General features: G+C 40.0%; 1 protein-coding gene across 4 annotated transcripts; it reads right to left on the reverse strand.

The window, feature by feature from the left end:
* Positions 1-169: 169 nt before the first annotated feature.
* On the reverse strand, positions 170-23,220 carry amot (angiomotin). Of its 4 annotated transcripts, none has more exons than XM_020708840.3 (13): positions 22,875-23,126; positions 17,675-17,735; positions 14,657-15,674; positions 12,971-13,559; positions 12,631-12,775; positions 9,624-9,716; positions 6,815-6,960; positions 6,585-6,734; positions 6,029-6,225; positions 5,666-5,794; positions 3,451-3,689; positions 2,710-2,955; positions 170-1,140 (listed from the first exon to the last, which is right to left on the reverse strand). In XM_020708840.3, the coding sequence occupies exons 2-13, from the start codon at positions 17,733-17,735 to the stop codon at positions 1,016-1,018; spliced, it is 3,138 nt and encodes a 1,045-aa protein (XP_020564499.1). In that variant the 5' UTR covers positions 22,875-23,126; the 3' UTR covers positions 170-1,015. The 4 variants fall into 4 exon arrangements, with proteins under 4 accessions (XP_020564499.1, XP_011481845.1, XP_078786589.1 ...); XM_011483543.4 differs by having other exon boundaries at positions 2,662-2,955; XM_078930463.1 differs by lacking the exon at positions 17,675-17,735 and having other exon boundaries at positions 22,875-23,220.
* Between the last annotated feature and the right edge of the window lie 1,938 nt (positions 23,221-25,158).

The following is a 25,158-nucleotide window of genomic DNA, read 5'->3' on the forward strand; positions in this document are numbered from 1 at the left end:
TTCTACCTTTATCCACCTTTGTCATGGTAGGGAGAACACGTCAAAGTAAGGGTGGGGTCATCTAAGATAGCAAAAGGGTTAAATAAGTAGATAATTTTTTTATTTACTAGCTTGTTTTATTTTTAGCTGATATCCCGTTAGCTAAAAACTTCACAGATCCAGACAAATCCAGGGTTTTCTCCAGTATTTTATTTATGAAATGCTTCACTTATGATACAATAAAAAACAAGCTGTATAGGAATAAAATGCCATTGAATTTACAATTGAAACTTTTTTTATATATATATCTATAATGATGCAAATGACCAATAACTGGAGCTGTAGTTAGTGAAAACACTATTTACATGTTAGAAATTGACTTACTTCACCCAAGTACCACGTTTATGGATAGTAAAATAAAAAAAATGGCAAATACGTGACTTGACATCAGACTTCTTAAAGTCATCTGGCAAAAAGAAGAAACTGAAGAATAAGTTGTGCAGTAAATGCTACATATGGTTGCAGAAACATTTGGTCCACAAACTTTAAGACGTATAAAAACTGTTTACTTCATGAAAAGCTCATTGTTGTTTGGATGTTGAACTACATGGTAAATGTATAAAAACGGAAAAAGGACCTTTTGATACAGAACAAATAAGAGAAATCCTTCACCTAAAGTGTACAAAGCTCAACATTTATGAAGTAGTGTTTGAGTTTTGTAATGTAGAAAGACGTAGATTTAAGTTTTGGATGACCCCCGTCATCCCTGTGAACACACATTAAGGACATCCAGGAAAATGTCCAGAAAAGAAAATACTGAGACGAGCTACAAACTAAAGTATTCAAGTTAGCAGATTTGCAAACACTGCTTCTAGATGAAACACCTACACCTGTCATACTGCTATACTGTTTTCTATAGGACCAAAGAATGAGTAAACATGTAAACAAAGATCATGGAAAACGATGGAGGTTTAGCGTTTGCAATGAACGTGGGATGGAATCCTCTGCATAATATTCAGTCCCTGTGACTGCGGAATCAGATGAGGATCTCCACCATGTCTGTGTCTACATCCTGCTGGGCGGATGGAGCAGCTTGCTGCTGAGAGTGGGACTGGATAGGGAACCTCCGCTCAAGAGTGCTGCTGTGGAACACTGGTACGTCTGAATGAAAATGAAAACATGAAGAAATGTTAGCGGTTCAACACAGACTTGTTATGAAAAGCAGATTTTAAAGTGAGTCAGACAATTATTTTGAATTAAATTGATGCATTTAGATAAATGTGTAAAGTTCTTCTGCCATTTTTCTTTCAGCGGCTTGTTGAATTGGACCGCTGTGTTCGTGGTTGTCATGTCAACGGCGGCGCATCACACGGTGTGCCAACAATAGAGGTTCCATGTGAGGTTCTTTTTGAGACCGACTTTGGGTCAAGTGAAGGAGAAAAAATAAAGCCCATTATCAGCCAGATCCACGGTTAAGAGTCTGACGCTGAACGTTCGCACCTTTCTGAATTTTAGAAGGAAGAAAAACTTCATGTCTGTTAGTGGAGCATAGCGGTCAGTGTTTCTGAACATGCATGTTCACTGATGAACATCCTCTGATACCGAGGCCGTACTGCACGCCAATCAAGTGATGTATTTTACAGCGAGGATTACCTGTATGTTTAGCTGACAGCTATTTTTAAAAATGTATACATATTTTTGTTTATTTAGTGTTGATGGCCTGCGATCTACTCACACATCTTTGATGTATTGGGCACCCCTGATTTATATTGTTTTACTAAAGATCATTATGGTGTTATAAGTAGCTCAGTTCTAACAGGAAGTCCATTACCTTTTTTGGGCAATTAAAGTTTTGATCTTTTAACACTGCAATCTTAAGTAAAAACAAATAAAACCTTGGATTAAAAAAAGAACAAGGAGAAAGAAATTGGAAGCCACCTACATAAGAACAACCAACTCTGCTGGGAATGCACCCTTACGCAAGATTTACACTGGTCCATCTGTGGTGCGTCTCTCTTAAGTTGCGTGGGGAGTCCGTCCTACAACAATCGTTTATTTGACATTGTTTTTGTTATGTCTCCGGTTTGTTCCTCATCCCTCCAGCCCCCGGAGGAGTGGTTTGAACTGCCACCCCCGTGTCAAGTAATTTGACAAAAACCTTGCCAATCAGGCGCCGTGCCATCTCCTTCGTCACAGAGTCCTTGTCAGATGCATGTTTTGTGTCATAAATGATGTTATGTTTTTGTATTTCCAAAATTAAAGCTTTCACCGTCCATGACAAAAACGGAGTTTCCCCGTAATGTTAACGTGTGTTATCACATGGGCCACATCGCCTTAAATGTAAACTGAAATTGTATTAATTTTTTATTTTGAAAGTACAACTGACATTTTTATTTGAACACCTGGACCTGTTTCCCGTTGGACGTGTCCAAAGACTGGAAATAGAATTCCTGCGTAAAGCTTGACAGAAGCGATGTGAACATTGGTTCAGATGTTGATTCCAATTGATTAAAGAACTTTCTTTTTTTGTGTCAATGCAACAGAGATGCGCCGGAAAAGTCCAGAAAAAGACCAGTGTCTTTACAAAGTTTGTAAAGGCTGAATCCTTGTAAAGGCTTGAAATATGAATGTGCTGAATGCAGAGTAGGCTGAAAATGTGTGCTAAAAAATGTAAACAAACACCATTTGCGTGCGGCTCAGACAGGCAGGTTCTGGTGGTTCTGCACTGACCCGCTAAGCGGTCGGGTATGTAAACTGGGCTGGGGCTGGACAGGCGGGCCGGCAGGGTCATGCTCTGGGCTGGGGTGTTGGGCTTGCTGGCGTCCTGACCCTTGTCGGTCTGCGTGCAGCTGTCCCTGCTGCCCGTCTTGGAGTGGCCGGCTGTCATGGGAGTTCCAGACAGAACCGGGGAGGGAGATGAAGAGATGGACTCTGTCCTCAGAGACTCTGTGCGGCACTCCGGTCCCAGCAAGACCCCTGAGAACCAAAGGATTTTAACAACAACGGTTTGGGGTCAAATCAGGATCAGCTTGCAGATAGCCCATTAGAAAAACAGATATAGTAAATTTGAAAAAAAAAAAAGGAGAAAACTTAAAAACAGTTTTAAAGACATTATAAATTATTTTCTACTGAAAATTTGCACAAAAAAACGTTGTAAATTTTAAAAAATTTAAACTTAAAAATATTGAAAACTTGAATAAAACAAATTTTAAACCTAAAACTGTTATCAAATAATAAAAAGGTATCTGTCTGTAACAGCTTCTGTTTTGTATTTTTAATTTTTGATTTTTAGTTCCCCTTCGCTTTTGGTCCTCAATTCACGATTTCAGTTCAGTTTCTCTAAACTGAGGCACATTTTTATGTGGTAAAGGTTTGACTATGCAGTTTTCTGTGGAATCTAAAGAACTGCAGTGCTGCAAACCCCTGATGTACAAACCAATGAAGAAACTTTAAAAAAATGGCTGTTCTGACCTAGACTGCCTTTCCAGCTGGTGTCCTTGCGTTCTTCAGTGATGGGGGAACTACTGAGTCCCAGGCTGTGGGAGAGCAGGCCTGAGCTGCCTGAGCCAGTGTTAGAGATGGACATTAGGGACTTGGAAGGCCTCATGGCGGACGGCGCGTCTGACTTGTTGGGCTCTTTCCTGGAGCGCTGATGCAGAACCTTGATCATGGCATCCTTCTCAATGATCTGGGCATGGAGATTCTTTATTCTGGAATGGACGTAAAAAAAAAAAAATTGGTGAAGAAAGTATTAGAGATATGGTTGCAGCAATAATTACGCAGCAGAACTTCTCATTTTTATTATTAAAATTGCTTATAAAACACAGTAAAGATGAGTAAAAATCAGAAAAAACATGAAAAAACATCCAATGTTGTGCGGTCACATGAACTCACATCTGCATTATAGATGGATAAGCAAACGACTACAGCGTCACTTTGATTTTCCTATATATTGATTATTTTGTCAATGTAAGAATCATCAAAATTATGCCGTCAATGGTTGATAAACATCTCTCATCTGCCTGCCCAGCTGTTGGACAGGAAAAGTTAAAAAAAAAAAAAGAAAAAAAAAATGATAAACATAAAAAATTATTTTTAAACTGTCTTTAACTGATGGAACAATAAAAAGGTAAAAGAAACATTTAGGCAACTGAAGGAAGAATATTTACATTAACCAACATAATTTAATGTCAGAGGAGTTTCAGACCAACAAAATCTCTTCCTATAAGGATCTAAGGATATTAGACTTTCTGTAAAGTAATTGCAACCCATCAATTTCCAGATTGGAGCAATCTTTAAAAAAAAAAAAGAAAATCAAAAAACTGAAGCAAGGTCAATTCACCGACTAACCACTAGTTGGCTGGCTCCACTAGCAAGTCAGTTTATATGCATTCCAATGAATAAACAAATAGATACATACAGGTTAGATGCAAGAAACAAGTTCCCTCTATGGCCAAACTTGATATTAAAGACAACTGTACATTTTTACACACTAAAAGGTTTATTATTTTATCTAAAAATAACAAAAACAGGGGGTGTGGTCTTTAGATTGACATCTGATTGTTGAATTTCCCCCTCTACGTTTACCCTATAAGACATTCAGACTTGTTTCTTCTATTTGTCCAGTTTTAGAGTTTGGTGACATCATTTGATCTGCTAAAAATATTTCCTTTTTTTTTTTTTAATGTAAACTTTAAAATTGGGACAACTATTTTTTTCAAACACCGTGGATGTCCGTGTGATGTGGGTTCATGTCAGGGTTGTCAGCGTTTTTTTGTGTTTAACATGTTCTTGTTGCATTTTTCTGATGATGGAGGACATATATTAAGAAAATTAAGCTGAGAATTGCTTTTCTGAGTATTTCTTTATTGTTGTGAATCAGGAGCAGAAAAAAAAGGGAGTTTAGAAAGCCTGTAGTTGTTCCTACAATCGGGAGCCCACAAGCTCCCTGCTCTCCTCTATTCTTTCCTAATGTTATAGACTTTCCAACACAAAAAGCAGGACCCACACAAACAAAAAGTATGAATCACATCTAGGAATGGGAGTTGCTGGGAGTCCAGGGATTTTTATCAAGCCTTGATCCAAACGTGGAGAAAGTCCAACATGTTTCTCCTTTGCACGGATCGAGGGTGTAGCCCCCACTTTGCTCATTCTTCTGCTTGATTAATCGCAGCACGACAAACCAAACTAGAACTTTATATCAGAATCTTGAGGAATAAGTACTAGTGTATTAAAGTCCCTGTCCGATCATCTTTTGATTTATTTAAATAGTGGTCTTTTAATCATACTTATCCTGTTTTTAGCTCAAATAAAAATAAAGAAATAGCAATTTTCTAGGACATAGTTTCTGCAGAGCATCAGGAGTTCATTAGAAAGTCACCTCTATGTTGTGGGCGGGAGGAAAGAAATACCCAGAAATGCAGTTTTGAGCTTAATTGTCTTGATATGTGTCCTCCATCATCAGAAAAATGCTTTAAAAGAACTTGTTAAAAAATAAAAACACAATTTGCAGTGATTTAACATTTGGCAACTCTCAAGGTTTTAGCAAACATTCACAGTTGGAGGATCACAGTACGAGGAGGAATGCTTTAACTCACAGTATGGATAAAAATAATAATAAAATGTGAGAGGTTTCTGACTGCGACAGATTTTAAGGTACCAGTTAGTCTGCTTTTAAATGTCTAACCTGCTTTCCATGTCCAGACAGCGTCGGTTGGCCATGAGGATTTCCTCCTCTTCCTTTTGGATACGAGCTTCCACAGATGTGTCGTAGCTGCTGCTGGGAGAGTGGCTGATTCCAGCTGCAGATGTATCCCTGCGGGACACCAGTCAAAGTCAAGGAGATGCCATTCCTGCTCTGGAAAAGTCATCTACACTGTGCAGATGTTCACATCATGTCAAAAAACATTCAAAGTTTGAGTCATTGTTAGAGGTGAAAACTACTTTTCAATGTTTTAATCTACCGTAGATCATTGAGTATAATATGCCAGATAAAGAAATGAAAATAAAACAAAAGATCTGAACATTCCTGAGCTGCAGAAACACCAACCTTTGCGTAGCAACAGACGCTGCAGCATCCAGAGCAAACTGCCTCATCACACTCTCCTCCAAATACTTCTGTTCCCACTTGGTCATGTCAGCCTCCAGAGCCAGAATCCTCTCCTCCTTCTCCCTCAGTTGCTCCATCACGGCTGTGGCATTAAACTCCGATGGGACCATGCCACTACTTTGGGAGTTTCCCTGCCGCTGGGGGAGATAAGAGACACACACACAAAAAAAAAAAAGGACGGGAAGAACAAAACTTTTTTACTTTTCTACATGTTTATCTTGATTCCTTCCTTTTAGTACAGTTTAAGTCTATTTTTTAAACAGTTGCACCAAAGAAATAGACTTAGATGTGTTTTGTTTTAGCAGACATATATTCAATCTGAAGACAAATAGAGCTTCTCTTAAGGAAGCTTCAGCTAGATTAATATTGACAGAGATAAAACAAAACTATACATGACTTAAAATAGGAAACTGCTTTTTGTGTGCTAATAGAAAACTGGAAGCACATCAGAGCATCAGCACTGATGCAGGTCTCCTTTGAGATGCGGCTGCATTACCTGCTGCATGCGTAGAGACTCCAGCTCTCGTTCCAGTCTCGTTCGGAGTCGGTGCTCCAGCTGTTCTCTCTTCTCGCACGCTGCCTGGAGCTGAGCCAGGGCCTGCTGCATCCTCTCCACCTTTTCCACATACACCTGCTTTTTCTTCAGCTGCACATAAACAAACAAACATTCTTATTTACTGTACTAGTGAACGTTTTTGGTCATTTTTCACTGATTCAAAGCCTTGCCTCCTCCTCCAGCTTGACCACTTTGGCCTGGGCATTGTTGAGAGCCTGGTCTCTGATCTCAATGTGTCTCCTTTGGTCGTCTGCAGTGGAGCGAAGGGCGTTTAACTCCATTTCCAGCTTCTCTTTCTCACGCTGCATTTCTTTATCTGAATTCACATTCAAAAAGAAATCCTTATTATGCTTTATTTCACAAACACATCAAACACACTGGTGATTAGTTTTAAAAACTATAATGAAAACACTAATAAAGTCCCCTGTGATTTATGTGGCATTTTTGAGACCCCCTGAATGGAACTGCAGTGCTTTTGTAACACACTATTCCACGTATGCTACGTGCAGCGGCTGCACACATGTCTGGGTCTCAAGGCCTGTGGAGAGGCTCATGTGCTCACCCGTTCGTCCTGATAGAAACAAAGTAGAATAAATAGGATAGAGCAATAAAGACCAGACTATAAACTATTTACCGTATTTTTTTGAGTATAAGTTGTGTTTGTTGTTGTTGTTTTTTTGCATATGTTTAGGAGCAACTATTTTGTGATAGTAAAAAAAAAAACATAAATAGGCTCATATAGTGTATTGTCACAATCGGTTGCCCTTTCACGGTTAATTCCCACTAACAACCACTAGAGTGCACTGTAGGTGTGTGTATCGGTATTTGCTCCTCACAGCAAAGCAGAAGAAGAGCCATCCACAACAAACATGGAAGGTAATTTGATGGTTCTCCTGAACTTTATTACAGTTTTCCTATTTACATCGAGACATGACGATTCTTGTTTTTACTTTTTTTGTTTTGGACTCAGTTGGCTGGGTGTAGGATTGGCACGCAAGAAACCAAGATTCGCCTCCCAAGGGACGCAATGAGTGTGGGTTCTTGGGGCCTTCACGCTACTGCCTAACTATGTAGCAACAGGGGACCAAGTCTGGGTCTCCCTGTGCCGGTCCCCAGCCCAGATAACATACAGGTTTGAGTCAGGTAGGGCATCCTGTCTAATAAGCTCGGCCGAACTACCTGTGTAAATCAGTGAAAGCTGATTCGCTGAAGGGATTTGCTGAAAGGTGAACGACAACATTGAGCATCGAATTTAACGTGCATCAAAAGGGATGCGGGATGGGAATTTGACGTGTAAATGCAATAATACACAAGGTTTGGTGGATTTGTTCAGAAGAGTTGTAGTTTTAGGAGAAAAGTGCAACTTCTATATTTTTTGGCACTATTTTGGCCTTTTTTGGCTCCTGCTACTTATACTCTGGTTGTTTTTTATGCAGAAACGGTCCAAATAAGAGGTTTCATTGCCGTAAATGATATAAAACAGAGTGAAGCTCAGTCACTTCTTGTCTACACAGTTGATTTATTCAACTTATTTACAATTTCATTTTTCATTGTCTTAAACCATTAACTGTATATCAGAACTGGACCGAGTGACCCCACCCCGCTCGAGTTCCAAACTGGAAGTACCTGCTGGTTCCAAGAAACCAAAATCCCATAGACTTCTATAGAAACAGCCAGTACTCAGTCGTTCTACTTGTTATAAAACCATTCCTGCTCGGATATCTTAAACTAAGCCCTTGCTTAATTTCTTCATGATATTTTTTTCTGTAATGTAGGTTATAAACTGGCCAATCACATGCCTGAATCAAAGGATAAGGTTTCACATCAAACATTCAAAAGTTTTTTTTTTGACAGATTTCATTTTCCCCTCTTTCAAGTGGAAGCGATGTGGACTTCCAACAAGCTCCTGATTGGCAAGAATGGTTGCCATAGAAACGTTGACCGACTCAGACCAATTAATGCTTACAGACGGTTCTGATTCCAACGTGGTGGCACCGTGTTCCTAAAAAATGAATTGACTTCATCTTGCTGGAGCCAGAAGTAAACCATGTTTATCGATGACATCACACTTACTCCACTTTTCATATACAGTCTGACTTAAAAAAAAATATTGGGGAAATTTGTTCTCCACATTTGACCCATCCCCTGGGGGAGCGGTGAGCTCCAGACACAGCCGCATTCGGTGGTTCAACCCCCGAATCCAACCCCTTAATGCTGAGTGTCAAGCAGGGAGGAATTGGGTCCCATTTAATAAGTGTTTGGTGTGACTCGGCCTAGGTTTGAACCCATGACCTTCCAGTTACAGAGCGGACACTCTAACCACAAAGCCACTGAGCTGGTTATTAGAGACCCCTTATGACAACTTGGGAAAAAAAAACATGTTTTTTTAATTCTAATGATGACGTTTATAACCAAAATCCCACAATCTAAATGTCTTTAAAAGCCATATTTCATGTCTATCCAAAATCTCCTCTACGTGGGCATTGGTGCTGAGTTGAGTAGCCCCGCCCTCGACCCCCCTTTCTGCAAGCTGCATCTGCAAGCCGCAAAGTTCTTAAGATTTTAGGTAAAAACTGTTTTTGTCTTCACTCCATTAATTCAGTGCCATTGTGTTGAGTTTGCTGGCTTTGTCTGCAAATATTTCATTGAACTTGTGATCTCCAAAGAATTTCTTCTAAAACTGTAAATCCAGCTGCTGATCAGCCAAACGTTTTCATGGGTTAAAAATTGAAAACATTTGAACAAAAATTGCATTCATGTGGACTGACTAATCTGCAGCAGCTTTAAAGATTATCCCTGTGTTAGTTTTGAGCCTTAAAAATATGCTAAATGACCATTAGCTAAAGCCAAATGGCTCCGCTGCCAACTCAAACACTGACTGTGGAATATGTGGCCACTGATTGGAGAAGAAAAGGGTGTTTAGTGTTGAGGTAGGCATGCTTGCTGGAGTATGTGTGTGTGTGTGTGTGTGTCACTCACTCTGTGTGAGCAGCTGTGAGATGGTCTTGCGGTTGTCCTCTGAGCCCTCGCAGTCTTTCGTGGCGAGCTGCTTGTTTGCCGTCTCCATGCGCTCTTTAAAACATCAAAACCGGAAGTAAATGATCTGGACTCACACAGACATTTCTAGTTGTGAAAAGACAACTATTGTTATTTTATAGTAAGTTTGTGCATCAAAAGAAACATATTTATTCTTATACTCAAAGTATTGTATGGGGGGGGGGGGGGGGGGGTCAAACTAGGACTATCACCAGCAATTTCCAGAATCGGTTTGATTCAATGTAAAATGTGATGAAATAATAAACCAATGCGATTGTTAACAGCATCCAGAGTTAAATTAATTCTTAAAGGGAGAAGCTCCAGCAAAAATGAGCAGATTATTATGTTTCGTTTGGCCACTAGGTGGAGCTCGCGCTACAGCCTAACGCTTTATTCCAGAAGATTTGAGGGGAAAAAACTGTGCAGATTGTTACTTTGTGAAAAAAAAAAAAATCTTTTTCTTTAAAAGAGTTTGGAAAATTCATGCCTGTGAGTATATAAATCTGTTCATTTAGTCAGCAATGTGTGTTTAGGTCGAACGAGCGTTAGCATCAGCAGTCTTATGTGAAATTCCATTATACGTTAGCATCAGGCTAGCAGACTTTTTAACTGCTGTTATGCGTTAGGTCACCGGAAAAGGAGGGGCGTAAAAGATCGATCTATACTTTTATGGATCGATTATTGACTTATAAAGCTTGGATCGATTCAGATTAATAGATTGATTTTATCAACCCAGCTCTCGGTAAAACTTTGAAGGTCAGGTCAGGATTCACAAGTTTTCTCGGTCATTTTCATCAAATCTTCTTGATGTTGATCTTAAAAAAATTCTTCTTAGCTTGTTTTTTTTTCTTAGCTTGTTTTTTTTCTTTCAAGGTGGTCAAAAGGATCAGAATTTCTTTCTTTTTAAAATTATCAGGAAATAAAGCTTCACAAAGTTCTCCATATCTTTCATCTTCAAGCACGGCTCCAATAAAAAGATAAACTGTGTTGTTGTTTTTCTCGTAAATTTATGACTTTTTTTTCCTAAATGTATTAATGTTTTCTCTTCTAAATTTATAAAAACAAATTCTCATATATTAATGACTTTTTCAACCTAAATTTAAGACATTTTTTCTCCTAAATGTATTACTTTTTCCTCCTAAATTTATGGCTGTTCTCTCATAAATTTGTGTTTTAAAGTCATAAATTATTACTTTAAAAATGAAAATGAATGAAAATTTATAAGAAATAAAAGTCATAAATGATTTTTATAAAAATACAACTTTATTCTACTTATTTGACTTTTTTTCATAAATTTAGGACTTTAATGTCGTAATTGTAAATGTATTTTTGTGTTTGTCAACTAGTCCTAAAACTTATGGTATTGTTGTACTGTTAGTATGATTATGGGGCTAAATTTAATCAAAATCAAAATACTTGTTTGCATAAAAATTTCAAAGGTGTAACTAAAGATTCTTTTTTTCTTTTTTTTTAAGGTCCTTGTTTTTGTGTTTTGCTCTACCATTCTTTTAATCATGTTATATAAATGACATTAGTTGTAATAGTTTTCATTTTCTCGAATTCTAACCTTTATGTTTTAGAGTTTCAAAGACAGTATTGCCATTCTAGTTTAATATGCGTCTGATTGTATGTAAAAACAGAGTTTCTATAACAATATTGGTGTTTATGCGCACTTAATTATGCATATTTGGCGTTTTGCGGGTTATTATTTTGAGTTTTATATAAATGTGTATAAACAGCAGATGTCTTTATGAGGTGCATTTATTTATTGTGTACTGTGGGGCAAAAACGTGTTGGGCAGTTAAAGATGCTGTGAGTTGTCCCACGCAAGAAGATGATACACTTCCACTGTGAGAGAAAGAATTTATAAATAATAATCCAGGAAATCACATTGCACGATGCACAGTAGGAGCCTCTATTCTTGCCCTTTGTCCTCTGGACACAGATCTCAGATGTTGTTCCTGGAATCTGCTAGAGCCGCTCTCCCAGTTTGTGTCTGAAAGCTCCGAGTGCTCTAATCCCCACAGGGACCTCTTCTCTTTCAAGGTCTTCTTTCAATCTTTAGTGCTTCTCTGAGGGATCAGTTGTTTTGATGTCATTCTAGAGGTTGGGTTTTCCTGATTCTTACTTCATGTCTATGACTGTCTAGTAAGTCATTTCTGCAGTCTGCATCTCTAGAAACCCATTTCCCACCAGCATGTTTTGGATCCAGCATGAGAAGCTCTGAGTCCTAGCATGCAGACATCTGCCGACCATCTTAGCCTCCTCTCTCTGTGATGCCTCGGTGGAATAAGACAAGCTAAAGCTTCAAAAAGTCTTTCAGAAGAAAGAAAAAGTGTTTTGTAAGCTATAAGTGAGCCTCTAGCATCTTCCTTCTTGCATCTGTCTGCAGGTATGTGTTGACCTGTAAAATCCTTCCAAATGTCTGATCACTGATGTGGGCTCGTTGAAGAAACATAAATGGTACGCTCATTAATCAAGAAGTTACGAAAAATAAAATACACAAGAAAGATCTTTGTTCAATAGATCTATTGAAATTTTGGGAGAGCACAAATGGGAGATTTGGATGTAATCCCTGCAAAGGTCAGTTCTAACTGAACAGACAGGAGGCAGGAAGGACAACAGGAAGCAAAGCAGCATTCCTAAATTCCTATGATGAAGAGAGATTTGCTCTTTGTGTGCGTCTGTGCTGCATAAATAGATGCTAATTGTGTTATGAGCACATTGATCTAATCTCATTTTGGGTTGGGCCTCCCTTTTCCCTTCAATCACACAAATTCAGACTAAAAAAACATCTTGTTGATAATTAATCTTGAACTTATTGTACAGATTTGCCCTTTATAAGCGCATTTGCTAAACCCACTGGTGGCTGTTTGCACCAGAACCTCAGTGTGGTGCATTTCCACGCTGTGATTCACCCTGCCAGCTCCGGGCCCCGCCCTGCACTCACCCCTCAGGTCTCTGTTGAAGTCGTGCAGGCGCCGCACCTCCAGCTCCAACTTGTTCCTCATGGTTTTCTCCAGAGCTTCCCTCTTGGATGAGGATTTAGCGAGGTTCTCGTAGGCCTCCGACACCAACTGGATCTCCGTTTCCAGCTGCAGACAGGAGACGATGCCGCATTTGATTTTCTCCCACGTTTCTACTTTTTACTCTGAAAACGTTGTGCCATCGCGTTACTTGATGGACGATAGGGCGGAATTCTGCAGTGCAGGTAAAGATTTGAATATCCACACAAATAAATATGAGGCTGAAGAAATGTGGATGTGCTTTAGGCCTTCACCAGGTGTTACCTTTTGCAGCTTCGTGACTTTCTCCCGACAGGCCTCCATCTCTTGCCTCAGCATCCGGTTCTCCTCCGTCAGCACATCCACCATCTGTTGAGTACGAGCGAGCATGGCGTAGGGCTCGCCTGGCAGCTGGCCGTAGGAGTGTGGCATAGGAAAATTCCCCGGTTGAACCATCATAGCCGGTTGAGGATGACCTTGAAACTGTTGCTGCTGCTGGTGCTGCTGCTGCTGGTGCTGCTGCTGACATGGGTGATGAAGCTGCTGATGATGGTGCAACCTCGGGGTGGAGCCATAGGGATCGGCGGGGAAAGCGTGACCTCTGTGCATGGGTGGGTGACCTGGACCTTGGATGCCTGGCTCGGCTCCTTGGTGGGAGCCTGTGCCATGTGGACTACGAGGTCCAGACATGTGGTGAGGCTCCCCAAGAGACTGCTGGTGGGGGAAGGACGGATGCGAGGAGTGGGAGGCAGACAGCATGCTGCTGAGGGTGGAGGACTGGGCGCGTGACAAGGAGCCAACAGAGGTGACGGAGGAGGTGGGACTGTGGTGGTGAAGCGACCTCTGGTAGTGAACCGAACCCTCCTTACTGGATCTGAGGAGACATCAAGCTATTAAATGACAAATTGATTGAAACTAACTGTTTATTTCTATGTTACCTCAAATTGGAAAAAAGCGTAAAATTAAATTTGACTCTTTAAATGTCTTTTTTATTTTTAAAACATGGAAATTTTGGGAATTTAAGGGGGGGCGTTGTTTTCATCATTTGTTCATGAATTTGGGCCATAAAAGTAAAAAACGTCTTTGTTTTTAAGTGCCAGGTCAGAACCCAGGCGTTTTGGAACATCAGGATGAAACGGCACGAATGACACTGCCCTTAATCCCCACAGGAATGTCATCAATATGAACGCCTCGTGTCCCGGCTTGTCCTGTCCCGATGATTAAAATTGTGAGGAATTTGTAGCTGTTACACTCTGAGGGAAATAGCAATAACTAACATAAAACCAGCTCGACTGGATCTCGGTGTTTCCAAAAACCCTGTTGAGAAATCCCGCCGGAGGTTTGCCAGCCTGATCTCATTTTCAATGTTCTTTTTTTTTTTGTTTTTGGGCCTTTAAAGACCAACTCTGATGAAAATTGTGTTGTTTTTTTAACATTCTTCTTGACGATAACAACATTTTTCTGTATATGGAGGACATATATAAATAAAATTAAGCTTAAAATTGAGTTTCTAAGTATTTCTTCATTCAAATTGTTTTGAATCAGGAGCAGACAAAAAAATGACGTTTGAAAAGATCGTATTTGTTACATAGAACACAAACAAGCTCCCTGCTCTGCTCCATTCTGATTCTAGATCCATGTAGGTTCATGTACGTCCTAGCTAACATCGAGCTCCAATACTGCTCACCATTTTTGTTGCACTTATAATGTTAGTTGGGGCTGTGAGGGGCTGTAAGCTAGCAGGAGACAGAGAAAAGTTTTTTTTTTATTTGGGCAAAAAACTGAAAAATTTTAAAATCTAGCAAAAGATTATCAGAGTGGATCTTTAAATTAATTAACTGGAATGTATTTACTGGTGTTTCTCACACAGCTGACCTCAGTGAAGTTGGGCCACATGAAGCAGAACCTAGCTGGAGTTCTGATGCGTGTTACGTAAAGTGGGGCTCAAAATTGCACGTTTGCATTTCTCACCTGAATGAGCCATACTCCGGTGGGGGCTGGTATCGAACGTTTGGTACCTCCCGGGAGTGCTCCCTCCCTCTTTGCTCTGTGTAAAAATGGCCCACAGGTTCTTGCTGCTTGGACGGGGAACCGAAGGCTTTAAAGGGGTAGTCTGGAGGCGGGCCCCGGTGCTGTGGCTTGTAGTAATCCCCCGGTTGCCCTGGAGGGGGGCAGTGGGGTGATAGTGGGGTGCTATTCACCGGGGGGTGAGCCTTCACACCACTGGTGGCCAAGGAGAGTTGCATGAGTCGTTCGCTGAGAGAGCGAACGTGTCCTTGTTTCAGATCCTTCAGCGCGTCATCCTGGTGCACCTTTCCAGCGCCGTTGATTCGCTGCAACGTGGGGCGACCCTCGGAGGTGCGCACCTTTGCGCTGGTCACCCCAGTGACGTAGAAGGCAGCTCCCACAGAGGAGGGCAGCGGGGGCTGCTGGGGTTGACTAGTGTGCTGCTGAGGCTGAGGAGGAGGAGGACCATGACCTCGGAAGTACTGAGACTGCACTTTAGCCTCTTCGTATGTGGGGAGATCTTCAGGGTTCTGGCACTGTCCCTGGCTGCTGCCGCCACCTCCACAAGTCCCCACACACCCCCCACTGCTCCCACCACCTCCTCCTGCTCTAGTGGAGCCCAGTTTCTCCAGGCCGTTGTCTGTCTGTAGCTCCTGCCCTTGCGGTTCCTGTCGCGCGATGTGGGACGCCATGGAATGGTCGTCAGAGGGGCTCACCTGTCCCTGTACAGAATAACCCCCACCGCTTCCACTACCACCTCCACCTCCTGCCCCTCCACCTCCTCCCCCAGACTGTTGCTGCTGCTGTTGCAGCACATAGTTGCGGTTCATCTGCTCCTGCAGGAGGCGTTGCAGGACCGTGCTGCCGCCACTTCCGACGCTGTTGCTGCTGTTTGAAGACTCGTCAGCGGCGGCCCTCATCTCTCGCTCCCGCTGGCCACCAACCTCATGGAAAGACAAGCTCCGCCCTCTGTCAATAATCCCTAAGCGGGGAAAGAGAAAGTGCAATAAAGAATGAGGAAATGGAGGGGAAACGGTTAACGGTTTGGTACAAACAAAGAGGCAAAAGCGCGGAGATTCAAGGAGAAACAAACGCAGAAAAGAAAAGCTTAAAGATGCAGACGGACCGTCCATAGCCACCGATTCCCCTACCACAAAAAACATAACATGGATGAAGAACACTTTCTGAAAAAGCACAGAATACCAACATCAGAAAAATCCTGCACCATCAAACCCAGGTGACAAACACCACAAAACATCAAGAGTTTCCTTCAAATCGATGACCGTAACTCATAGCAACAACCACAGATCAGAGATGAAACAGCTAAAGGATGAAAGGCAAAAAATCTTTAAAATCCTTAAATGACAGCAAAAATATCAAACTAATTTTAATCTCAGCATAAAATAATATAACCCAATAACAGTAATTTCATTTTCTCTTAATTTAACTGCTTACTATTTCCTGATATAGCTTGAAACCAGAATTCTATTGAAAATATGACAAACATCTGCGAAAACAGACTCCTTAGAACTAACTAAAATTCTCACCCCACATGTTATTTTAAATTGTCTGTGAACGCCTCGCCAATTTTTTTACAAACTCAAGAGCCTTTATTTGTTGATCGAAAAGGAAGCAAGTTGATCAACAAAATAAAAGCACACATTTTATTTTTTCATAATTAATGGCAGATTTTTTTTTAAATAAGATGCCGTTTTTGCAGTGGATCACTATTTTAAACACAAGGATATCACAAATAACAATTTCCATGAAAATGTAGACATAAAAAAGCATCTTAAAGCCATTTTCACACATGACCTGAAGCCCTGTTTTCCTTTGATAGAGATGCTTTGCAGGAGAGGTTCACAAGCAGCTTTTTTTTTTATTTCTCAGAAAAGATAACACTGTTCTCTGGTGTTCTCAACAAAATACTGCAGGCCAGTCGGTGGACGTTTTTGGCAGAAACTATATAAGAATGTGAATTTTTCTGGGAATAACCCCTAATTTTACAATTATTAGATGATCTGTTTAAAACAGTGATAGCTGGAATACATGTGGAGGATGCAAGCATAAATCCTTTTGGGATTTCTCCAAACAGCATTTCTGTCTGTCTATTCTGTGTCATGTTACTCCAGTGGATCAACAGACAGCCAACTTAAAGACCCACTCCAATGAAAATTGTGTTTTTTGTTTTTTTGTTGTGTTCTTTTGGCATTTTTTTCTGATGATGGAGGACATTTAAAGGAAATGTATCTCAAAATAGCATTTCCTAGTATTTTTTTATCCAATCAGGAGCAGTTAAAAAATGTGTTTAAAAAAGAACATATTTTTGACATAAAAAATACACTGAGAGGGCCACAAGCTCCCTGCTCTGCCCTGCAAAGGGGAAGGGGGGTCGGGGTTGCTCTGCACCAACAGTCCCACCCACAACTCAGAGGTGAATTTCTAATGAGCTACTGCTGCTCTGCAGAAACTATGTCCTAGAAAACCACAGTTTTTTTTATATATTTTTGCTAAAAACAACATACCGGGAATCATAATTAAAAGACCACTGGAAAAGATCAAAAGATGATCAGAGTGGTGCTTTAAGTTTTATTTTGGAGGGGCAACTTTGGAGAAAGTCCAGTTTGAGATTTTAAAAAAACTTAAAAAGTGCTTTTGTTCATGTGTGAAAATGACTTCTAAGACAAAAATAAAGAATTGTATGAATCAAACAAGATGTTTACATAATTGATTTGAAGAAATCAGAAATGTTCCCTTCTAGTTCAAGTCAAAGCCATGCAGTTTATTAAACATTCAACTCTGTCAAAGCTGAAACCACCTGGTATGCGTTTGCTCTGAAGGAACATTTCAACCATAGCAAAACTTTTGCTTTGTTTGAGAGGTAGTCAGAAGTGATTTCAATTGTTGTGGTTTCCGCTGACGGAGGTGAATGTCTGTCACTCTACACCCCTTTCAAGATAGAGCAAAGAAAGACAACTTTACATCCGGTGCTTTCAGTTATCCTTCTCATTCTCAAGGAAGAGGAGGCTTTTTTCCGAAACATCTGCAGGTAAATATAAGGAGACAAAATATTAGCATTATGAATCTACATCCGAGGTTAAGAAACATAGAAGTCCCCTTCATTTAACCTTCATTTTTGGACTTTACAATTACAACAGCTTTCCCACAAACAAACAAAAAAAATCAAAAAGACCTACTTGGAAAGTTTCTTTTGTGCTATTTGATTTTGTAAAACATTAAACCATCACACACACAAGACATAACATTGAAATATAGATATTGAACCACATTCAAAAGTATATAGAAATTGTTGTACATATTTTCCATTTTTTACCTGTAACCCTTGTGCTATTCTAGGAACTTTAACGTTGGGAGTTGGGTCATCTAGACCCACTAGACAGTGCGCTGAACCTTTTTTCTTCAATGATTTGTGATCTTCACTGGTGTCCATGGATTACATGAAATCTTTCCACCTTTATCCACCTTTGTCATGGTAGGGAGAAAACGTCAATGTAAGGGTGGGGTCATCTAAGATAGCACAAGGGTTAAAAGATGGAGAACATTTGGATTTTTTCAGAATTTATCACATTTTTTGAAAATAAACATCTACCGGTAGATGTATTTTCCTACACTGGAAAGACCAGAACGCTTTCCGATGTTGTTACTTTGGTGTTAAGCAACGACACAGAACAACTCCACAAAGAAAGATGGTACTGTTCCTGATCAGCAGTAGGTAGGACTGGGATAAACAGCAAAAGATTGGGGTGGGGGATCTTGAAGACTAAAATTGGACAGTGTTGCTTCAGACAACAGTCAGACTGCTTCAATTCCATCAACTCCAGTTAAGAAATCAATGTTTCTCTGTAAAAGGAGCAAGAGTTCCCTCTTTGAGTTCACATCTCAACAGGACCTTGACAAACCAAACATGACTTTCCCAACAAAAGACCTTTGATACCAACAGGCTCTAACGCAGCTAACACTTAACGTCTTCTTGACGATAACAAAGAAGACTTTTTATTCTGCCCAACATTCCCTACTGGTCCACTTCCACAGAAAGTTTTCACATTCTCTTCAAAGTTAAACCCAGCACACGCAAAACTAGATGCCACATTCTTTCATCAACGTCCAGGATACTTGGGCAGATTTAGCTATTTGATGACACACCCCTTTTCCTACTCCCAACTCACACACTCGCTCCAACAGGTGGAGCTGAGAGATGCAGACAGGTGAGTATGCAGCCATTCATCTCTGACCACACCTTCATACCATTACTGTACTTTCTGAAACCGGCCTATTGTTTTATATAAAATTGTTCCCTATCAGGAATTTGTCTGCTACCAGTCACGATGGGTGCAATTGTTCTCATTGGTGTTTTCCCTCTGATCTTGGGAAAATACTGAGTTTCAATGGAATCATTTTTCAGCGCGGAGAAAGAAAGCATAAAAGGCTTTGCCTTCAGCAGGTCTGCACACAAGACATGCAATAAAAATCATAAATGACTGTCAACAGTATTGTCTAGACAAGTATACCAGTAGTTCCTAAACAGGTCAATGACAACGCAAACAACTTTTAACATTAAAAGTCATTCCATGTGTGCCGTTATAGTAAACATTGTTTTGGCCCGAGGGACAATTCCAGATTTGCGCAACGAAGCTGATTGTGCAAAGAATCATATTACAGAAGAGACCGGTCCTGTTTAACCCAAATAAGCAAAATCTTGGTTTACAAAAATCCCTTAAAGATTCTTCCTTTTATAAAGAAAGTTACCAAGAACTTTAGTGTCTACAAAGAGTTAATTTACCCGTCAGGGTTGGTAAGTGCACCAAGAAACTCTGTAATCTCAATAGTTTGATCAATTATATCAAGTATGTCTGTGTAGTTTGAATTTACTTTGTGGTGAAGGAGCCACGAGACTCCTTTTAAAAGCCACACAGACTTGAGTTCACATCATTAACTATCAGCCAGAGATTAAAAAATAAAGTTCATGAAGTTAAACGTCCAGCTGGACTCTGCAGCACATTCCAACAACTTCCAGCAAAGTCTCAAAGGAGAAAATAATCTGTTCTGGCCTGAATTCTATCCAGAGTAAAGGACAAATACAACGAAGATGACAACAACCCTCGTACTGCAGTGCAAGGTGGTGAATATTGTGTTTAATTTAAAAAAAGTATCTTACAAAGGGTTTTCTCGAATATTATTTTAATGGCAACTGAAGCCTTGTGCAGAACAGAACTAAATGTAGATTCCAAAACCTTCTGACCTCTGTTGAAAATATGACCTCTTTGTTCCAACTCAACCCTATACTGATACTATTTTGATTAAGGTTTAGGGGCTTCTTCTGCACTTACTCAATAGTAGAGGGCTCAATTGATTTTCTCCGCTTTAAATCAAACATGGACATGGATTTGTGGGATAAGCACGACACAGTCGAATATGTGTTCGAAAGTAAAGATTTGCCAGATCTTGTCTTCTTCTGCCATTGACTCTTGGTTTGTGTTTGGACGATTGGATGATTGCTTTTTCATTAAACACACAAACAGAAAGCACATTAGCATGTTGACAGAAAAATAAAAATAGATGACTACCTCTGTTAGTACTACAGTGTGGGTTGTTGCAATTTTCTAAAACTGCATTGTGGAGGAGATTGTCTCACATGTCTTATACCCAAGTCTAAATAAGTTAAAATTCTTGTTGAAAATTGAAATTCCATCACTTTATGCACCAAATGTTGCAGTTCCTTAAACAATTGCAGTAATACATTTCAGCATGTGAGTTGCCAAAGTATATTCATTTAAAAAAACATGGTTAAAAGATTATATTGAACCGCATAAATCTAATTTATTTAATTGTATTACTGATAACTAATGAAGACATTGAACATTTTATTGTTTTGTGACATTCTTCTTTCCTACTGTAGATGCAATGACGGCATAATTGGGTACATTGGTACCAGCAGATACAAAAGCAAAGGATGCAAAGAAAAAAAGCAACGGGAATCTGCAGTCTGGCTAAGAGGAGCACTTTCTTAACTCAGCCAGAGCTCACAGATCAGCCGTTAGCTCTCATGTCTCATTGGTTGCTATGACAACATTAAACAACTTAACCTTCATAACCTTTGGTCAATGGCCAGTTTCATGACCTACTTTCAGGCAAGCTTTAGCTGTTAGACAGATGACCTCACAATGGACTCTAAAAGAGGCTGCTATATAGGAACTTTCACAGTCAATCCAATAATGACAAGATGGAAAGGACAGGTGTCAATCAAACTTAAATCATCACACCTCCACCATGCTTAATAGTTGGGCCATTGTTTTTTAGTTTTTTGATCATATGTAGCAAACAGCCAGAATCCTCTTTAACTGCAAATCTGAATTGCATTTGTTGAGACGATGTCTTGCAGCCCAAACTAGCAGGCTTGTTTATTTTGTTAAATAAAGAAAACTAAAATGAATAAAACTTCCAAGTTGAATTTTTGATTTAATCCGATTAAGGCCCAAAGGACCATACAGTCACAAGTCCTGCCAACCCGTGCATACACATTCATGGTCACAGAGCTGCAATGCAAGGCACTAGACAAACCTCCTGGAGCAATGTGGGGTTCAGTGTCTTGTCCAAGGACACTTTGACACATGGGCAGACAAAGCAGGAACCCAAACTGCAACCAGTTCTGTTACTCTACCTCTACACCAAACATTTTCTGTTCATGCTTTCTATTGTGCTTCCAAAGTCACAACTCTATTGAAGGTCAGCTTTTCGTGTACTTAAGCAATGGCTCCAATGGAAGATTTAATTCAATTGAATTTTATCTATATAGCCCAATAATACAAAATAGTTGTCTCAACAGGCTTTATACCGGTAATTGTATCAGAACATGAAATCAGTCGTAAAATACAACAGGCAATCGTTAACAAAACTAAACAGACTAAACTAAACTGGGCATTCCTACCCTTAGACCCTAATGCCTCCTATTATCCTAATATCAATGAGAGTTGAAAACTAGAGTCAAATTAACCTCATGGAAACCATTGGGTCATGTGACCACACCGCCTCTCTATTAGATCCATGCACAGTCATTGTTAGCTCCACGGCACTGCACGTCCAATCCCAGTCCTTGAAAACAGGTGTCCTGCTCGTTTTTCTGACGCCCCTGCCCCCTCTACTGGAGAACCAGGTGGGTTCCACCAGGGGTACAAGGGATAAGAAAATCCAGACTCTAGCCATGAAGAACGAAACGGAACACCCGGCTAGTATTTCATATGAACTTAATAAAGCATGATTTGGCAAAAATGTGTACTGCGTTTCTCACAGATCACTAATCTCCCTTGTGTTGTTGAGTCATTTGATGAGTAAACTTCCCCATTCCACTTGTATAAAGTTGTTTTTAAATAAATAAATAAAGATAAGAATAAAATAAAAATAAGAATTCTCCCTTTCATTAATTTTGTTTTTAAAATGATCTCGACACCCTAACACTTGAAGAAACCAACAAGGCCTCTAATATTTCCAATCGCTGGAGAAGTTTTAAAGTGTGCAAAAAAAGTAAATTACTTTGAAGAAAGGGTTTACAGCTCCATAAACGCTTGTTTATTGAAGCACAATTTATTTTATGTAAATTTGAAATTGATATACAACCTTAAATGTGTGTTCTCTGTTGGGCTTCCATATTTTTACCCTACATGCATCTGTCCTTTCCTCACCTTGTGGAGCAAATGTCATAAAGATGCTCAGCTGGATGTTGGAGGAACTTTTTTAGTATTTAATGACAGACTTTCTAAATATTAACAATCCAAAACCAAATATTATCAATCCTATAGCGTCTTTAAAGGGTGAAAGGGTAAGTAAAACCTAAGATGTCCAATCAAACTTTGAATGTGCCACCATTAGAGCTTTAGGCCCATAAAAACATGCAAAGTCTTACTTTGAACATCTGGCCTAAAAGTTTCTTCTGATTCATTAAAGTTCCAGAAAATCTAAAAACATTTAAAGCATCCCTGAAGAGGCAGCGAGTGAACAGAGATGGCTGTCATGTTTAAGCTGTTCGCGGCAGTTTGGTCTCTAGTAGATGATTACAAAGAAAGCGAGCGGACTCCCGAGGAATGCAGTTTTACGACCCGGAACAGGAGTGCGAGACGTTCACATCAGTGTGAACGCTCTCCCGGCGCACACATACTTAGGTTTTTACCTTTCCGCGGAGCTTCTTTTCTACTTCCCCGATCCTTGAAAACACCTAAACATGCCGTTTCCCTTTCCCGTTGGACAGAAGCAGTGCCCCCCTTCTCTTCAACCAAACTCCTCCGCAGGAAACCTGAGGCGGCTCAGTCCTGGAAGTCTCCGGAGGTCTCCATGAGTTTCTGCGCGGACACGACGTCTCGCTCCTTCCCATCAAATTTCATTCTCCGCCGTGGAAGAACAAGAACGTTTAAAAAAAAAAAAAGTGGCAGGAAGCTCCCTCCAGGCTGGCCCTGCAGCATGACAGGAATTTCCAGCCCCCTCCCTCCCCAAACGTCCTCCTACATCTAATGGAAACTGGATGAAAAAAACTTTTTTCTTCCCCTTTTTTGTAAGGGAGCACGGAGAGCCGTCCTACTCCCGTTTCCTAATCTAATCAGTCACATTCTTTTAAAACAGACACACAAGGGGGCAGCTCACTGGAACTCCAAACCTTATGTTACGACGCACTTATTTATTAGTTTATTAAGACCAACATGGAGGGAGTGGTTTCTAAAGATAAATATGTGCATTCTCTACAACAAGTTTAATAAAAGTGCTTTGATGTGCTCGTTTAGCTGAAACAACTCGGCTTGTACTAATGCTACGTTCCTCCATGACACAGCAATAAGGAGAGAAAAGAAAGTTGCCCCGACCTGAGGGGGGGAGGAGGGGAGAAACGGAAAAATGACAAAGGGGCTTTGTGACTGCAGCTCCTCCGCTGCCTTCAGGAGCCCGCGCGGAAAGTAGGAAAAGTCAAGAGTCAATGCACGTGCCAAACTCACCCGGAGGTTGTTTTCTCCTATCAAAAACCCAAACTATTTAGACTTAGAACATGATTCGAATGCGAATGGGGTGTCTCAGAAAAACGTGGGACACTGGAACAAGAACGAGTTGGTTCTACAGAATCTTAGACACAGTTGAACCGCTTTATCTTCAATTCGTACCCAGGGTGGCTCAGCAAAGATTCCCAACGTTTTAAGCAAAAACAAATTATTTTGTGACATTTTTCGATATAAGTACTTGACCCCACCGCAACATTGCATTTGGATAATGATCCACTGTACTTCTTTCTAACAAGAACTTTTACCCTATATCAATTTTTTTAATATATATATATTTCAAACAAATAAAGAAAAGCCATTTGATTATGTAGAGTAGATACACAAAAAGGGCCATTTTAGCAACCCACTACATCCTAACCCTAAACATTAACATACTAAAGTTTTAGCCCAAGTATAGTCCATCCTAAAAGTGAGGCAGTATACTTGAAGTTTGCTTTTTATATACTATATTATAAACATATAGTTTTCCAATTTAGTATGCAGAAGTATTCAGTTAGTATAGGCTACTTCCTACATAACAAATACATGGTCTATAGCAAACTTTTAGCAAAGAGAGCCAGATTTGGTGATGTGAAAATATTTGAGGGCCATTTATTCAGCCTGACAATCCATTAACTATTTTAGTAACATTAAATGCAAGTGAAATATTTAATGAACATTTTTGTAATAGCATACTTTTCATTTCTTCACATAGAAAACAAACACATTTAAATACATATTTGCAAAAATTACTGCAAGTTGTGCACACCGTTCAGTCCCAGTCGGCTTGTTGTAGTTACTATGTCTTGCCTGGTAGTCCCTCATGATAGTCTTTTGAAACAGCCACGGTGTCTTGGCATAAGAGGCAGACATAGTTGTTTCCTATTTTACTGAAAAATATGCCCCTTCCCACTTGTCCTGGAAATGGTTGCTATCACTGTCATTTACAGTTAACATTTTAGAAATGAGCTACAAAGTGTCAAAGATGGGTCGCATGACAGGGTTTGCCATGTGTTTACAATGGTGTAAAACGTCACTTAGCCAATCACAATCAAGAAATTGCACACACAGTGATTACATGAAAGGAGTCTGCAGGTTGGTGGAAATTTTAACGTGGACCGCACTTGGCCCACAGGCCTAACTTTGGACATGACTCCTCAATACTGATACTATACTATAACGATACTCAGGCATAAGCTTCAAGTTTACTACTTTTTGCCAAGGGAATTCATCTACTAAATCATAACTTAGTATGATAGACTATGAAAAATAGGAAAGCAAGCTTTAAAAAAAACTGAAACTTGTTAGGAAATTATCAAATACACCAAACTAAATTAAGAAAGCACTCCAAAGAACCAAGATTACTAAACATTAATAACAAAAATAAACAAAAACAGGAACTCATCTGGTATCAGCATGAAGGCTGGACCCAGC

The sequence above is a fragment of the Oryzias latipes genome, chromosome 14 (genome assembly GCF_053564925.1).
Source record: "Oryzias latipes strain Hd-rR chromosome 14, Olatipes_Hd-rR_3.1".
Classification (NCBI taxonomy): Eukaryota; Metazoa; Chordata; class Actinopteri; order Beloniformes; family Adrianichthyidae; genus Oryzias; species Oryzias latipes.